At 45.9% G+C, this 18,486-nt stretch overlaps 1 protein-coding gene across 1 annotated transcript in view; it reads left to right on the top strand.

Annotated features, from left to right (window-relative positions):
- LOC135373937 (uncharacterized) overlaps positions 1-18,486 on the top strand; it is a 205,062-nt gene that overhangs the window by 94,468 nt on the left and 92,108 nt on the right. The window contains exon 11 of the mRNA XM_064606979.1: positions 1,932-2,065. Coding sequence (XP_064463049.1) covers positions 1,932-2,065 — 134 coding nt within the window. The remainder of the gene's footprint in view (positions 1-1,931; positions 2,066-18,486) is intronic.

Below are 18,486 nucleotides of genomic sequence, written 5' to 3'. Positions count from 1 at the left end.
CGGTTGCGTCTGCGGAGAGGAAAGAATCCGCTAGTATCCGCATGCCTTGTGGATGGGTGGATGAATAGTCGCTTTTCTCGATCGCAGCGCCATGAATAGCGCTGGAGTTAGGGAGGCACCATGAGATGCGGCTTTTTGAGGTGGCCGCGCATTATGCGCGGAATCTGTTATGGCATGCGTTCCCTTTGTATTAAATTTTTCATTTTTTTATTAATGCAATTTCTAAAGTTGCTCAGTTACAGGTGGTTGGACAATACAATCCTGGGTGCAATGTCTCCTCGCGTCTTCCAAAACGATTCCAGACTTAAAAAACTTGCAAAACTGGCAGGTCGCACGGTTGCATTTGCAACAATGCAACTCTGCGACCATAAGAGGCACACAACGGGTATAGACGGAAGTGTGTGCATTAGCTCGCAATATGCAGCGCGCGAAGCACGAAGCAAGAACCGGTTGTCTGCGTAGCGTCCTGTCTTCCTTCAACACCATGTCTACGTTTCATCCAACCCGAGTCGCTCGCATCAGCACTCTTTCAGCATCCATTTTATTTCCATCGCAGGAATCGCACACGCTCATACATGCATCCTATATGTATTTCTTTATTTTAAATATAACGAACTACTTGAATGGGATATTCAACAAACAACTGCGCGTTTACAGGGCATGTCAGTATGAAATATGCACAAAACACATTACATACCGTTGCACACAGCGCCGTTCATAGCGATCTTCCCGCACATCTGGCTGTGTTCTCTCAAGCCTCATATTCGCCTACGAGCAATGCTAAAAGCATCGGTAACAACGTAGAAAAAGTTCCAATTGTACATCCTCACGCTTCGACGTTTGGTAAGAGACTGATGAATACGTCGGCAAGGGGGGGGGGGGAGATTTGGAGAAACGCTTACTCTTAAGCGCTGTTGAATGTCGCACGGAATGCAAAAACAATAACTAAGAGCAGTAATGCGAAGTTACCAAGGCACATGTACTTTTGAAGAAATATTCACAAAAATTTTCAACAATTTTCAAGGCGGACGAATCACTATGTGGTGCGGCATTGAAAACGTGTTACAACGCGCCCTCCTTTGCCTTTGCACCAGCGGCCAGCCTCCGCGACATTGGGCAACGGCTATTTGATTTGTTAGGAATAAATTTTAATTTCACATTTCCATTCAATTTTCATTTCCTTAAGTGCCATATTTTTCGATACAATGCGTATTCTGGAATTTCATTTGTCCGAATAAGACCACTTCCTCGAATTAGTTCATTTTCTGCACGGACGTACAGCGTTCTTGCTAATCATACCATTACTCAATTTTAGAATGAGCATGTACCGTCGGTCACTATTACGCCCATTCCTTCAACAACTGGCGTCTCACTTATTGTATTACCAATATGCCAAGCAGCATGTTTGATCTCGTTCAATCAATTTGAAAGGAGTTTCTCATTGATACCCATTAGAACAATTCTTCCAACTGACTTCTCATTCCTTGTATTGGCGAAGTCTGCGATACATGAAATGCTGGATCTCATTAAATCAATTGCAAATCAGCCTTTCTCATTGGCACCCATTAAACCAATTCATTCATTCGGTTCCTTATTCCGTGGTAGCGGTCTTCGCAACACAACGCGGTGGAACCCGGTTTCGCGAAGGCAGCTTCACTGCAAACGTCCAATTCAGTCAATGATAGATAGTCGTCCTGTACACGTTGAACGAATTGGAAGTTTGATTTCTCATTGAATGTAAATAAAATTGCGGAAAGAATTCAATGTGATCACGTCTTGTATTCCCTGCAGGGTTGTGCTTCAATGTCACGTGTTGTCTGTCTTACAATCCGGAGCTGGGTTATAATTAGTGTGAATAGTAATAGTAGAATTTATTAGCCACGAGAAGGTCCGGGGTCATGTAACAGATATTTGTCTGCTATCTTTTGCAGTATGTTGGACTACAAGAAGAATTGTGTTCCAGACCAATTAAAACCAAAAGGCTGTGGCGAACAACTTCTTCAAAATTATGTTGTCAAGGTACAGAGTGAAATGAGATACCAATGTGCAGGATCGAGCTCGATGTGTGAGTATAAGCACAGGAAGAGCGCTGGCGCATAATGCATCCTACATGTGTTTGGGGAACAGTAGCTATTATGACGTCGGTGGCAAAGGTCACCATATCTCAGGAGGAGTGTGTTCTAACTAGTTATAGCCTGTGCTGTCTTCCGTGGTCGTTTGAAGGATTGATGCATTTTCTAATACATTTTAATATTTCGTTAATTAGTGATGTTGATCACAACAAAGGTGGTAGTGTGACCAGCATTATCGCATAATTATTTTCATATTCAAGGTGATCCTTAGAGCAGGGAATTGAGGGCGTAGCATGAAATTTGTGACTGAGATTACTCCTTCGACACGCCACGCTTATCGGCAGGGCCTCATCAGCGGTGCAGCTTGTGTTTGAAGAAGCGACACGAGAAGGCCAAACAGAAGATGACGCTTCTCTGCTGGGTCAGCTCATGCTGCACAAACTGAATGCGTCAGTATAAAACCCAATAAGGCACATGAGAGAAAACGCAGAAAATCAACGGCTCCACACTTATGATAGTAGCAACCAAATGGTGTATTTTCTAGAACTTTCTGCATAGTATTTTTGATTTCCTCGCAACAGTAGAATTGTGTAATATGTACAAGGTGCTTTTTATTCGATACACATATTATTAAAAAGCGGTGAGAGCAGCACTGATGTCATCTTCGCAGCGACTTATGCGGTCAGGCGGATACTCGTAGGGCAGTGTGTGCAAGTACTGCACGAAACATGTTAAATTCATTAATCAACGAAGTCATTGCATGTTTTCTGGGAAACATCCATTACTGAAATCCATCGTCCTTATGGAACAGCCGAGAAGCGAACGAACCTTGATATATGAATTGACAAACGTTTGCTATGCAAGTGAACCAAAATAAGGACTGTGCACGTACCTACGTACTCACTACGCCAGTGCCGTTTTTGTCGGCGGCGATTGGTCAACTTTGGGTATGGTGGTCATGTGGCGTCAGGCAGGGAGGTACTGGGGTTCGAATCCCGGTGTCAGTTGTGCCGTCCCGGTTTTTCGTGGGTTGTCCCTCAGACGCTGTGATATATATGTCGGCAGAGTTCCCTTCGAAGTCGGCCCAGGACGCACTTTCCCCAATAGCGGCAGTCGTGACGTTGCCCACCCCCATGAGCTTGTGCGTTACCCGCAGAAAAAGAAAAGAAAAAGACAAAAACGAGGCTGGGAGCAAACAGGACACATCTGAACAATGCATGTTCTTCGTGTGCGCTCATTGGGCTGTTATTCTTTTTTTTATCTTATTCGTTAGTGGGCAGCATACGCAAGGGACAGTAGTGGCATACCAGGCGTTTATCCATATGGTAGCCCATAACTGCGGGTAATGCAGTCGATGTTGGGAAACGGAAGCGCAACCAAATGTCACCATCTTGGCTCATCATGAAGATTCCAAAATGCGGATATTATATTTTATCGCGGATTCATTCACACTTAGAAACATAGCGTTCAAACTTATCCGCTAAATACACTCTTTTGATTGTGCTTGCTACCAAAATCAGCCCCATCTTGCACAGCTTGTTTTGTGTTATGTCCATTGATCTTTCACTGTTTCCAACGTCAGAGCCTCAATTCGGTTAACAGCATTTTTCTAAACAGTAACGCCCACAATAACGGTTGTAGTGAAGACAGCGACATCGGCCAACATGTGCGTATTAAACACGCACTTGGTCATTTAAACAGGTTTCCTAACAAAAAACGTTCCGACACAAAATGAAATCCTAACAGGTAACAAGCATATTGACCCGTCTCTCTTGTTGCAGTAGAGCAGTCATATAACATAGGATTTAAAAAAAAATATTACAAGAATTACAGAGGAAATTACAAGGAAATTACAAGAGTTATTCACTGTGAGACTAGCACAAATACTTGTCATGTTCTTTCTTTCCTTCTTTCTTTTCGTTTTCGTGTCTCACTGACATCTCCAGTTCCCCTAGCTCCGTGGAAAAGACGAAAACTTTTACACGTCGCAACTGGAATCTGACCGAGGTTCGAATCACGGTACCGGCTGTGCGCTTTCCTTAGACGCTATAAGGCAAGTATTGACACGTTTCCTTGTGAGGTCAGCCATGGACACTGCCATGGACACCATGCCTTTCACCACAGCAACAGACAGATCACTTGGCAATACTACGCCACATATCAACCAGCAAGCTCCTGCATTTATCTTCTCGCGGATGTGTCCGTTGATATGACACGAAACACCTTTTGGATCAATAGCACGCTGGCTTTAGTACAGTGCCTGGAGTCATTTCTGGAGAAGTGAAGTGGTTTACCCAGAATTTTGTGCATGGGGGTGTATTGGGCCCCGCAAGGGGTGTGACGTCACTGCTCCATGTATTTTTATGTTCTTTGAGGAGATATTGGGTAACCTCACAAAATTTTAGCAAGAGGGGTGTCTTCCAGACTTTTATGGTTTTATGGGTTTGTTTTTTGGCGTTAGGGGATTTGGGGGTCTGGACACATCATTGAAAAACATGTAAACGATCGTATCTGTGTTCACGCCCTCTAAGCTATAAACACAGTCATTTGGACCTCCCCTTTTTTTCAAAAACCGGCATATATCAGTAAAGCATATCTGTGAGCAACAGAATAATCTCCGTAGATCAAAATTCGAAATACTAGTGTGGAGATTTTTGCTGATATTATTTCATTTTTATCCTCTTCGCAATATTTTATCTTCTTGTAAGTTCCTTCTTGTAAGTAACCTTCTTTTTTGTGCACATCTATATGGGGTCTCACGCTGTTGGCGGGCACGTAAAACCAATAGATAAATAAACTAAAGAAATACCATCAGTGGTTTACCCACAATTTTGTGCATGGGGGTGTATTGGGCCCCGCAGGGGGTGTGACGTCACTGCTCCATGTATTTTAATGTTCTTTGAAGAGATATTGGGGAACCTCACAAAATTTTAGGAAGGGGGTGCCTTCGAGTCCTTTCTGGGGTGTTAGGTTGGGGGGTCTGGACACATCATTGAACAACATGTAAATGCTCGTATCTGTGTTCACGCCCTCTGAGATATAAACACAGTCATTTGGAGCTCCCCTTTTTTCAACACCCGACATATCTCAGTAAACCATATGTCCGAGCAATGTAATAATCTCCGTAAATGAAAATTACCGTTTAAACTGGGTTAATTTTTGGCCCTTCACACTTGACTTCAACACTTCCTTCCATCAGCTACGCTACTCGCGGAAATAAAAATCTATTTCATAGCAAGCACATAATTTCGTGGAGGACTCGTGTATTTTCTAGCACGGTTTCCCAGAACCCGATGCAGTTCCCTTAATGCTCTGGTGATAGAAAATCACACACCGTTCTAAAAGGACGGCACACGTAATCCTGAAATCCCTCGACTGAGAACGCACAGACGCCATCTTTCAGAACACCTGCCTCCCTCACTAGCACGTGTACCCTTCCTCCACCGGCATGCGTTCTGCGATGTTACTTCTCGCGCGTATCTTTTTGTTAGAGTTCATCCAATGTTCTAAAACTGGCCCTTTAGCAGATCGGAGGGGCTTTGTGATATCCGTTCTGAAACTATGATGAGCCCAGCCCCTGATTCCTTTGTAGTGGCGGGTATCACGTTGTTGTTCATGCCGATGAGCAGCATGCAAGCTTCCTGCTTGCTTTTACATCGAGCGCGTACGATGTCCGAAGCTCCTTGTGTGTTTTTCTTCGCGATTGCGTGTTAGCGTTACGAGTGAGCGACATACATATGTGGAGAGATGAAGAGAGGACAGCCGGAAAGAATGGGGTTTGGTGTGCCTCCTGGTCTGACTTCAGGGGGAAACTGTGGCAACATTCGTCTGAAAGTTCTGCCCACAAAAAACTCAGTGGCGATTCAGTGGTAAATGCGAGAAAAATGCGTTAGCATTAAGCCCCTTTTCCGGTCCATACTTGACTTCCGGGTACCGACTTCTGGTCTAAACCTGACTTCCTGTTCGCCGTCTCCGGTCTATACATGACATCCGGTACGAAACTTTCAATTACCCTTTAATTACCGAAGGTACCCTTAGGTTACGTGAGGTAATCTTGAATTTCATTTAATTCCTTTTAATTACATTTATTTGCTTTAATTTGTCTCAATTTCCCTTTAATTGACAGTAATTACCTTTTATTACATTTAATTAGCTCTGGCCACACACGGTTACTTTCGGTAATCTTTAATTTCATTTAATCCTTCTCTTAATTAGATGTACCTTACATTCATAACCTTTAAACTCAACTTTCTTGCTTTAATTACTTCGAATTACCTTCAATTATCCTTACTATTAAAAAACCTTCGAATACTTCAATTTCAAATGGCTTACGTCCATTTACATTTACCCTCTTATATCCCTTCTACATGTCCACTTATAAGCAGGAAATGCTGACGACACAGACAACCTTATGGAATGCGATATATGTCTGGTATCTCCGTTCGGCACGCGGCCCTCTGTGAGCAACGCAAGACTGCCTGAGATACGATGCCTACAACGGCACGGTACTTTTCGTAGGAGTAGGATGATAGCGATGTTCATTGTATGACAAAGTGTGCTGTCGGTAAACAGGTATTCTTTGCTTTTTTTTTTTGACAGCGTTGGAATCTGCGCGAGTCTTCCAATTATCTAACATAACCTAACGCAAGCGTAGCTCCCACCACAAATCTAGAAAAACCATAGACATCTATGCGGGAGGATTGACATTGACATGTTTGTCTTCTTCCTCCAACTTTTTACCGCTTGGTTGTGTATGCATTTCGAGTTTCCTCATCTTGTGCATTCTAGACAAGTCGCGCCGTCGCTACCGTTGCTGGACTGTAGTAAATTAACGCTACTCCAATCATTTAAAATACGTGGCTATCTCACGCGGATTACCTGTCGCTGTTTCTCCGCTATTCTGCTTTGGGCTGTTTAGCACTTCAAAATTTAACAACTAATACTTCAAGGTACGTTCATCTCTCAGGGTGTTCAATAAGGGCGATGGAGTTGAATAATGATTGACTCGGATAATGCTATGCCACATTTCGCGAAAAATATGTACAACAACAACAACAACTTTATTTTGGCTTTGGAGAGTGGGGAGGTTCATCGCCACAGGCGATACTCTACCTCATTGCCGGTGGGAATGTGGGGAATAAAATAACGAGCCCCTTCACAATAACGATCGAAGTCCGATGGTGTCCAGAAATGTCAGAAGAGCTTTGAGCACAGAGCGTTGCTGGGCTGGATTAGGCCAGGGACCAAGCAATTTCGATAGGAGAAGGGGCGAGAGTCCAGCTGACGAAGAGACTCGGAGAGTGTGGTTCGGGAAGGTTGGTAGTGGGAGCAATGAAGAAGAATACGCTCCAGATCCTCAAGCACACCACAGTGGCAGCAGGTGAAAGAGTCAACTTGTCTCAAGCGGTAACGCCACTGAGCTGTAAAGGCCACATCGAGGCGCATTCGGTGGATTAATGCAGCATCTTGACGAGAGGTGTTTCGTGGCATGCGGAAGGCGAGCGTTGGATCAACTCTGCTCAACATAGAGGGGGGAATAATGTCGGTTGTCCATTGGCGGGAAGCCAGGGGTGTCACTAGGCGTCGGAGAATTGAACGGCGGTCTCCTCTCAGCAGAACAATACTGGTCTGTTTGCGATACGAGAGTGCTGCTTCTGCGGCGCTGTCGGCCTGCTCGTTCCCCACGACACCACAATGGGCTGGAACCCACTGGAGAACTAGCCTGTGGCCTGCTGCGTATATAGTGTGGTAAGCCATTAACACATCTGTGACTAGGGTGTGGATGGGCCTCGTATGCCCGAATTTTCAATTGCTTGAAGTGCAGATTTGGAATCTGTGAAGACTGCCTGTGAGAAAAATATGTAAGTATCTAATAAACAAGTCAATTAACGTATTGTTATCAATTACTCGTGCAGTAGTTGCATACACTGTGCTGCACGCGGTAAACCTGGCGGAATAACACACCTGCCAAAGATGACATCAGCGCTGCTCTCACAGCTTTCTTATGAAATACCTGTGTCAAATAAAAAGAGAAACTTGTATACATTTACATCAACAGTTTCTGAACACAATTGTGTTATGTTGCGTTACAGTTTTCGCAGCCCAGAAAAGAAAAAAAAAGAAAAGCCTGGAGACCGCTAAATAAATGTCGATTGTAGTACAAAAAAATATTTTGGTACATTGTAAACCTTGTATCCCTCACAACCCTCTGTTCAGAGATAAATTTTAAACATTTACGTTGCAACAATGACTCCCAGCAGGAAGTTGATAATACTTTTCTAATTTACATTCCAACACAACTCCGCATTGGGAAGAAGAGGGTATAAATTCAGTGGGGACGGTGTCAGGGTGCACGGCTGTCGGTTTAACGTGAAATAACGTGAAAGCGAAAGTGAATGTCAATATACAGGTGTCCATCCACACAGATGGATGCTGCGGCGTTTTCCGCGCACATCCCCTCAACTTTGAGACGCACCCGACACGGTCTCGCTTCCTCGGCGCTGCACATTTCAATGCGATGTAGAGCCCAGGGGCTTAGCTTTCGAATGACGTGCAGCATCTCTATTTGAGGCTCGCTCTTCGGGCTGCGGCTGATAACTTGAATTGTTTAACTTTTTGCACACTTGTTTTAAGTATTTTGCAAAGAAATATCGTCTAAGGTCCACTTGTCCCTATTGTCCAAAGTTCATTCTCACTTAAGGCTATTGATCTCCACAAGCAATAAACAAAGAGACGGGTACTACTGCGACGTCATCTCACGGTCGTGTGACCGAGTTGACTATATATCCAATTGAACGACACCAGTCTTGCATCTCCGGTGTCACGGAATTCCGGACTTACAAAGACGAGACTATATAGACGTGTTCATTTTGATAAACTTTTATCCTGTGTCGGTCTGATTCAAAGGCTGTTTCACGTCAAATATGTTGGCACAGTCACCAAGCATGGGTGTGAACCGCAGTGAAAAAGTGTGTGCACATTACGCCACACGTAAAAATATGTGGGAAAGTTTCTACCAAAGACGTTCCAGGCAGCACTACCGCTCGTAGTAGTAGTATTGGCCTGCGATCAATAAAGCATTTGATTGATTGGGCCATTATCTCAAGGAAGGGTACCTATAGCATAGTTTGGGTAACGGATAGTGATATGGTATACCGCGGCTTCGCCAATTGTGGCGCCGCCTTCACTGGTGAGGCTATCTTCCGAGAGATGTTGCCTAAATTTGTTGATGTCGTACATATAACGTGCTGCCATCAGTCACTCACCATTCTAATTAAGATGCTGCTATATTGGCGTGTGTACTTATTAACTAACTCTGTTTAACTGTGATGATGCTGTCTCTATAAAAAGTTATGTGGTACAAGACGTCCTGTAAGTCAAGGTTCATAAAATACTGAACCTATACACATAACACAGAAGTATAGAAGCATAGGAGCCTTTCCATCGGTGATCTGTGCCTTACACGTGGTATAAAAGGGGCATAGACTGTGTAATGAGATATACGTGTTACTTTAGCCCTGGTCAGCAGGCCATCAGTGCTCGCTGATTGTTGCTGAGTGGCGCCCGCGCGGACCCTAGCCCCCTACTCCTAAAGGTGTTATCCGACCATGCCGAGAGGTTGTGAGGTGAAGGGGAGAAGCCTTAAACGGTGGCGGTGGTTTTTTTTTCATGGAGTGATGGGCGGTTGGGTTGGTCAGTCTGTTTCTTTCAATAGGACCATCAGCCTTGTGGCCTGTATATCTGGCATAGCTTGGCATTTTGGGTCCTGAAACTCCCGATGGCAATCTTCTGATACGGCGCGAGTTCAGGTTCGGCTAAGAAATCGCATGAAACTCGACATCACGTGTTGGTGAGCTCGATCATGCCACATTTAGCGCACTCACCAGACAACATCGCACTTGTAAAGAGAGCAGGTGTGACGTTATCTGGTTAGTCCACTAATGTGCGGCGTCTGACACGCCACGTCGACCTTCACGTGAGTTTGGTATTGCGGCGCTAAGGGTTAGATTAAAATACTGTGTCACTCTAGTTCACACACCAAGCGTACAAGAGCGCACCAGAAGCATTCTGGTGTCAGAGCAGGCCACTCTGATGTGGACATCAAAAATAGCTTGTCAGTAAGTGTGCACATCATGAGAACGTGACATCACCAGAATCGTCTGGTATCGCACCAGACAGTTTTGATATGCACATTACCAACACCACAAGAGTTTAGGAATACCACAAAGCACCAGAATAATTATGGTGTTTTTCAGTCGGGGGGGGGGTCTCTGGCAGCTTCTCCCTGTGTGACTATGAAGTGTGGGTGACCAATCGGAAGACTCATTACGTAAACCTGAAATGGGTAAAACTTCTTATGCTTTGATCAGACACAATAAACGTGTCGGGACCGGCTGTCCCAACAGCCATGAATAACAATCTCTTTCACAGGAATAACTGATACTGTGCAGTGGTCACACACCTCTAGAAGGATGTCTTCGTTCTTTCTCCAGAAGGCAGTGTCATATCATTAGACATTACAGAAATTAACAAACATCATTCAGGGACATATTCATCAAATGTACATGAGGGAGTGACAGCGACCACATCCTCGAAACCATAGAACTAATGAGTACAAACACCCCTGCCTCCCTCCATCGTTTGCGTGGTAACAGCTCTTTCAGAAATCGTCGAAATCTCTGTTGAGGAAATTTTGGAGAACCTAAAAGTTAATTGAGTCATCGATGTCTTGAAAAATTAAAATATGCAAAAGTAATGATCCTCACCAATAGAGGCACCGTTCTCACTTTCAATAGCCCCACTTTTCCAGATAAACTGAAAGTAGGCTATATATCTACCGATCTACGCCCCTATTTGCCAAACTCCCTCAGGTGTTTTAAGTGCTATGGCTTTGTCCACCCATCCGATGCTTGTAGAGGATCTGCATGCTGTGCTCTATGCACCAAGCAGGATCATGATTTCAAAGAGTGTGGACCCAAGCAGCACTCCAATATTGGATCCATATTTTCTGCTAACAACGCCAATATTGGTCCAATAAGGGCTGCTAAAATTGGACCAATATCGGGAGTGCAACCGGGCTCCATATTGTACCAATATGGGCTGCCCATATTGGCAGGCCCATTGTTCGTCAATGTTGCCAATATTTCTGTGATAATGCCAACGGGGAGTCCGTGTAATAATAAAACATTATCCGGTTTAATATCCACCACTGATATTACTTCTCTCTGCTCTTTGCTTTTTCATCTCTGCAAGTCTCATTGATCCCCACGTTGTATACAATTATAACACTGCATCGCCCCAAAGCGAAGAACAGGCGCGACGCCCGTCTTGCTGAAGGACACATGCAATCGTATTATCAACTGTAGGATGGAACAAGCTAAAGCTTGCCCACAGCACATTTCAAAAATAGTACTGCTCTCGCCCTAAAAACGAAGAGCAGGATTAACCTAGTGCAGGCAATCCCACGAAACTGCCAGCTGTCCCTCAGGAGCCTTCGTTGGTATCACAATAGTCTATGAACCAAAAAGTTCCAACACACTCAGGGAGTACGAAGGAGCAAAACACTTTCGTAACGGTGACGGACATACGCCTCTGCTACTCACACTGCTTGCAGTAACTTGTAAGCACCTAACTTTACAGAAGAGCCATCCCTTTCTACCAAACATTGTGTTTTTTTACTTGACCTAGCCGCAATTCCGTTATCATTAGAGGAACCAGCGACATTTTAGCCCGTACGAAGCGTCGGATCCGACTGTCGCGCATGCGCAGTAGTTGTACGACGCGTGATTTCGGTGAAACGGCCATGTTTACTCTCAGTCGGTTCGACCGATTGGCATTGGCATCGCGAAGCAAGATAGCGCCAGCTTCCAGAAAGTGGAAAGTTGTCGAATTCTAGTGAATGTTACAATGGGATTGCCACGTATGTTTACTGTTTCGAACAATGTCCATGATGTGCGGGAAGTTTTTGGATGTAACGACGTATTCAATTGAGCATTTCACACGCATCAACGTCCAATCTTGTCGTTCTGCTTGGGCATTTTTGCAACGCCTGAACATACCATTTGCTGCATTTTCAGCGAATATGGGGTTTACACTGGCAATATGGGGCCCATATTGCCAGGATTTTCCCAATAATGGCTCAAACAGTTTGACCAAACCCAATTTGAGCCACTGTTGGGAAAATCTTGGCGAAACGGGTCCCGTGTTGGACCCGTATCGCCGTTGACCAGCCAATATGGGCCCAATATTGTGTGCTGCTTAGGGAGGGCCACATCACTGCGTCAACTGCGCAGGTGATCACTCTTTGTACAGACAGACAGCATAACAGGAAGCACAGAACTCTCACCCCTTCTTCAAACGCCAGCTTCTGCTGCTGAAGTGCCTCTAGTTCCACCAACCCCTTCAGTGGCGTCCTCCTCACAGACGCCACTTTCGTCATAACTAGTGATGTCACGAACCTGGCAAGGTTCGAGTTCGCAAAAGTTCGATACTTTCGAACTTTTCTCTGAAAAATTCGCGAAAGTTCGCAAAAGTTCGACTTCACTGCGCATGCGCTGGCGCGATCTGCCCGGAAACATAAACAGTCTAACGTACGCCACTCAAGGCTTAATTAGGCTTAATCACATCAGACAATATGTCCTCCTGTAAGGTATGTTCAATAAATCAGTTAGCTTTCCTTCGATTTGTACTTTTCTAGCAACAGAAACTTACCTGCGCCTACCACGGTACCACCTAACATTCCTACATACACCTTCGCAGAGTAAACAGACAGTCGGTAAGAAAAACAAAGAACGCAAGGGCAACGGCACAAAACTGTTAGCAGTTAAATCGTAAATGTACAAACTACGTTTACCACGAATCCAGAGCACGAGTGGGCTCTGGTCTGGGGACGACTTTCGTCGCTTACCTGTCATCCAAGGCCCCACGAAAAAAAATCAGCTGAATTCAGCTGCGAACTTTTGCGAGCCTTTGCGAAACTGACAAGAAATTCGAAGGTTCGTCGAACCTTGCGAACCACAAGGTTCGCAGTCGAACCGCGGGTTCGCAAAAAGTTCGTGACATCACTAGTCATAACCATCCGTGGACGTGAGCTCGATGGGGTGCGATGAAATGCGAGCTCGCAATGCCCATTCACAAACACGAGCATCCAGTCAAAAAGAAAGGCCAACTGCAATCTATCGGGAAGCGACTCACCCCTTGATAATATCAGCTAAGGAACTGGTTGTTACCCGAAAAAAAAAACTCCGATACAGCCAATAATGCCCGCGAAAGAAATAAGATTGTCTCTGAGCAGCACACTCTCGTCTATAAAGCACACGCGTATTGCACACTTCCATTCGTTTTTGCTGCACTATGTCGATCCTTCGGTGCAATCGTCGAGGGTTCCTGACGAATCATGATGATATAAATGATATCTTAGATAGATATCCTGCAGTCTCTTTTGCGTTACAATAACATACCTGAATCCCCAACAAATACACTACCTCCGTCGATGAAACCTGTTCAATGAAGATTGTTTAGATGCAACACGTTCACCTTGTGGTGTTTCAATCCCTAGACCTAAAACCGATGGGATAATCAATGGGACTCCTTGCGAGACTATAGAAAAGAGTTCCAGCAAGGTATATTTAAAGATGTAGCGCAACTCCCATAGGCCCCTGTGTCTTCAGAATGACGCCATGATTGAGACGGTCAGCGCCACCCATCCGTTGCGCGGACTACTACGATTGTAAATAAATGACCTCAGAGATGACGTCACTAGTATGAATAATAATTAGTGCATAATTAGCCACGCACGTTTACATTGGCCCACTTCGCTTGCTCTGTATTCCCTTTTCTGCGCCCAGTCAACAATACCAGACGAGAACACAGAAAAATAAAGCATATCAGGTTTAATGAATCATAAAAATTCCAAATACATACGGTTATCACAGATTTCGACAACTCCAAACAGAAAGGCATCGTGATGACCATACCGAAATTAGGAAGGCTCACATCAGGCCCATTTCTCACTCAGAGCTATACGTACACCTAGTGATTAGACATTTGCATTTATTCAATGAGTGGCCGTTATAGGTCCATTGCAACAAAACACGACATCGTTGGTGCACAGTTGGTTCCTGCTAACACTCACACTATCATGGCCGCTCGTCCCATGACGAAATCTTTTTTTTTTTTTGCGGGCCCAGCAACAGGGGATGCATTGTATTCACCTGTTCGCACGTGTTAATCTTGGTCTACAGCACGGAGATGTGAACGTCGCTTCCTGTTTGACCCAAAGAGTGTACGAACTCCATATTACAATGCACGGACACACGGTAGGGATACAGAGACGCACGGATAAACACCCCCAACTGTGGCACATGCGCAAAAGAGGGAAATCACACATATTCAAGATAAGGCAAGCCGCCATCTTGACCCTGGGAACGAGGCCAACCGGAAGTCGCACGTACGCTAGTAATGAATTATGCTGTAATTTGCAAATTTGTTAGTGAGGTTAGGTTAGGTCAGTACATATTACACGCGCGGGGGGGGTCTGGGGGGTATCCTCCCCGGCAGTTGTTCGAGACTGTGCTCACTTCCATCTAAGCCTCGTTCTCAGGGTTAGGTCTGAACGTGCCCTATCTTGAAAATGTGTTCCACCCGCAAAGGAGCAGGATACGGAAATGTACTGAGTGGTAGATGATCTCGTATATGTGCACGAGCGGGGCAACAGGAAGTTTTTTTCTACATTGAAATTATGAATAACCTATTAGTACACACACAAGCGACGCCCATGTTGCAAAGTTTTTCTGTTTACAACCGTACCTCAACTGTCAACACCCAGGATCACTCGCGCCTCTTGCTGATGGCCTTGCCGATGGGTCTGATTTGGTATTTTCGCTAGTTTTCGCTACCAGTTTAGATATACCTTGGTTCCAGTGTGTTGAGTGAGCACGTGTGGAGTTCTCTGCATTATAACCGGAATTCTGCAGAGAAATAGAATTGATCCAGTGGACGTGATGTCAGTGTTAGATATGGCATGTCATTTAATATGTCAAAATACTTTAAGCACGATGCTCACATTGTGCTATAACAGAAGTTTCCGCCGTTAAGTCAGTGATTCAGCGAACCATTAGCATGTTACGCAGATTGTAGAGGAATGTGAAGGAATGCTTAATGCAGTTGTAGCTGCTTAATAAAACAGTACTCTGTCTAACACTCAACATTTAATACTACCATGTAGACTCAGATACATAAATGCATGGGAAAAAACGAAAGAACTATAATTCGAGCGTCTGCTCGGTAGCGAGGTAGAATCGTCTCTGGCCCTATCGCCAGTCACACACAGAACACCAAATTCCCCAAAAGAAACCCGATCCGGACCTTTCTCCAACACAGATGCGCGCAAACGGAGACGTGGCCCATAAACACCCCGCGCAGTAACGGTGTTGGGGCGAAGAAGTGACCTCTGCCGGCGGAACCACTGCCCTGTGTGTCTGGAGTTTGTCTCTCCCGGTTCGGATCGTCAACATCCTCCCCCCGGATGAGCTTAGCTCATTTCGAGAGGATAAATGTGTTGCACTGCCCTCTTTAGGTGTTGGCCGTGCGACAGTTCTAACTTGCAGGACCTTATTTTGTTGTCTCTTCCACGGTAAAGTTCAAGAATTCTCCCCATCTTCCAGTTCAGTTTAGGAGTCCTATCTTCATGAATGATTCAACATCTCCTACGTTCAAATTGGTAGATAGTTTGTGTCTGCCGTAGTGCGCGGACCTCAGTTGTAGCAAGTATTCACGGAGCCACCTTTTCCAATAGTGATTTACAATTTGCTGTCGGTGTGCTAGTCGGCGGGTCAAATCTTTTGCGTCCGTGGCTGGTGATGTGCGGTATGTCAAGGGTGGCAGCGCTGTCATCCTCCTTCCGATAAGGAAATGAGCCGGTGTGAGCGGCTCCATCTCGTCAACGTCAGACGTTAGGGTCGTCAGTGGTCGCGACTTGACCGCGGCTTCCACTTCATGGAGGGTGGTTTCTAGTTCTTCGTATCCAAGACGGGCCTTTCCCAGTGTCTTTCGAAGGCAACCCTTTACCGTCCGTACTATCCTTTCCCAAAATCCGCCCCACCAGGCGGCGCGTTCAACGATGAACCTCCACCTGATGTTGTGGGTGGAGCAGAAGTCTCTGACTGCGGCGCTGTTTATATGCTCCCATAGACCTCTGATGTCCTTAGCCGCTCGTCGAAAAGTCAAAGCATTGTCCGAGTAGATCAGTTCTGGCAGGCCCCTTCGGGATGCAAAACGCCGGAACGCCAATAGAAAGTTCGTCGTCGATAAACTGGATACAATTTCAAGATGCACAGCCTGAGTTACCGCGCATGTAAATAAAGCGATATAGCTCTTTGCGTCTCCGACGGCTGTCTTCACATACAAGGGTCCCGCGAAATCAATGCCCACGACGGCAAAGGGATGTGTGCGTGTGATTCGCTCACCGGGTAAAGGAGCCGTGGGAGCCGTCGCTGGCTTCAGTTTGTATCTGCACCAGACTGTACATCTCCTTACTATCTGTTTCACAACTTGTCGGCACCTAGGTATCCAATACATTTCTCTTAGCTCTGTCATAGTTTCCAGCACTCCTCCGTGCAAAATGCGACAGTGTGCGCTCTGAATCACGAGCTCCGTGAAGCCATGTCGTGGAGGTAGAATGATGGGGTGCCGAACTGCTGGTTCCAACTGTCCTTGTTGGAGTCGTCCTGTCACTCGCAACATTCTCCGGTCGTCGAGGAAGGGGTTGATCTGGAACAGCTCTGATTCAGGACTAACTGAGCGCTGCTTACTGAGTGGGTGAATTTCCGGTTGGTATTGTTCATCTTGCGTGCGACGTATCCAGTACGTCTCTGCTGCTCTTATTTCTTCGGTGGTGAGTGGTCCGGTCGGTGTGTCCTCAGTTCGGCGGCATTTCGCCACAAACCTCATGACCCATGCGGTCACTCTCAATACCCTTGATAGCTTGCTGAAGCGCTCAAGTTGCAGTAGACGGCATTCAATATCTGCCACACCCAGTATAAGATAAGGTGGTGGTGAGGACGCTCCCGCTCGTTCTTCATCGACAACGTTCGGTGCTCTGTCGCCAGGGGCCGTGTGAACGTAAGGCTCCGGCCAGCATACCTCTTCTCGCTGCAGCCATTCCGGTCCTCTCCACCACAACGAGCTCGAAACACAGATTTCAGCTGTGATGCCTCTTGTTACCAAGTCGGCCGGATTGCAGTGGCCGGGACAATGTCTCCACCTCGCTGGATCGGTGATGCCTTGGATTTCAGTAACCCTATTGCTCACAAATGGCTTCCATCTGTTCGCAGACGATCGGATCCAGCTAAGCGCTATTGTGGAGTCCGTCCACATGTGATATTCAGCTGCAGGCGCGTGCAGAATACCTACCGCGTAGCTGAGTAGCCTAGTTCCAATCAGGGCCCCCATTAATTCAAGTCGTGGCAACGTGAGACGTTTGATGGGGGCTACTCGTGCCTTCGCAAGCATGAGGTTCACGTGCACTTGTACAGTCTCAGTCCGCTCTCGCAGGTACACAGCAGCTCCGTACGCGTGCGGACTGGCATCGGTGAAAACGTGAAGCTGGATAGTGTACCGAGTCTGCTCGCTGATAGGAATGAGACACCGCTGCGTATCTAGCAGGCTCAGTTTCGGAATATCTTGGCACCACGTGTCCCACTCTGAGCTGAGATCATCTGGTAGTTCACAGTCCCAATCGACTCCGAGTTCCCAGAGCTTTTGAAACAGTATCTTCACGCGGATCACGAATGGAGAGAGAAATCCCAAAGGGTCAAATATTCTAGCCGTTGCTTGGAGCAAAAATCGCTTCGTGTTCTTTCGACTCGTGAGGAACTCAACGATGGCAGAAGTGTCGTACTTGAACACGTCGTCTTCTCTGTTCCATACGACTCCAAGCACCTTTGTTTCAGCACTTGTTCCCAGTGCGCGGGTCACGTTTTTTGCGGTGTGTTCCTCAAACACATCGTTTAGTGCCTTAGAGCTAGACGCCCATTTGCCCAGCTCCATCCCTGCCCTCTTGAAAATTTCAGTTGATTCAGAACAGATGCGCAGCGCTTCCTCCAATGTTGCAGCTCCAGTAATCATGTCATCAACATACATGGAGCTCTCTAGCACTGTCGCAGTCTCAGGGAATGCCTCCTTCATAAGTCTGAGATGATGGGAGAGGGTTGCCGCTAGTAGAAACGGACTCGCTGCTGTCCCAAAAGGTACAGCAGTCATTCTCCATTCTTCCACAGGAGGCATCTCGTGGCCAGGGGTGGGCGGTGTAGAAAACCATAGGAAACGAAGAAAGTCTCTGTCCTCTTCCTTTATGCCAATCTGCAGGAATGCTTTCCGCACGTCCGCTGTTATGGCAATTCTGTGCAGTCGGAAC

This window comes from Ornithodoros turicata, unplaced genomic scaffold, assembly GCF_037126465.1.
Source record: "Ornithodoros turicata isolate Travis unplaced genomic scaffold, ASM3712646v1 Chromosome36, whole genome shotgun sequence".
Lineage (NCBI taxonomy): Eukaryota > Metazoa > Arthropoda > Arachnida > Ixodida > Argasidae > Ornithodoros > Ornithodoros turicata.
This window is presented reverse-complemented; position numbering and strand designations above follow the sequence as displayed.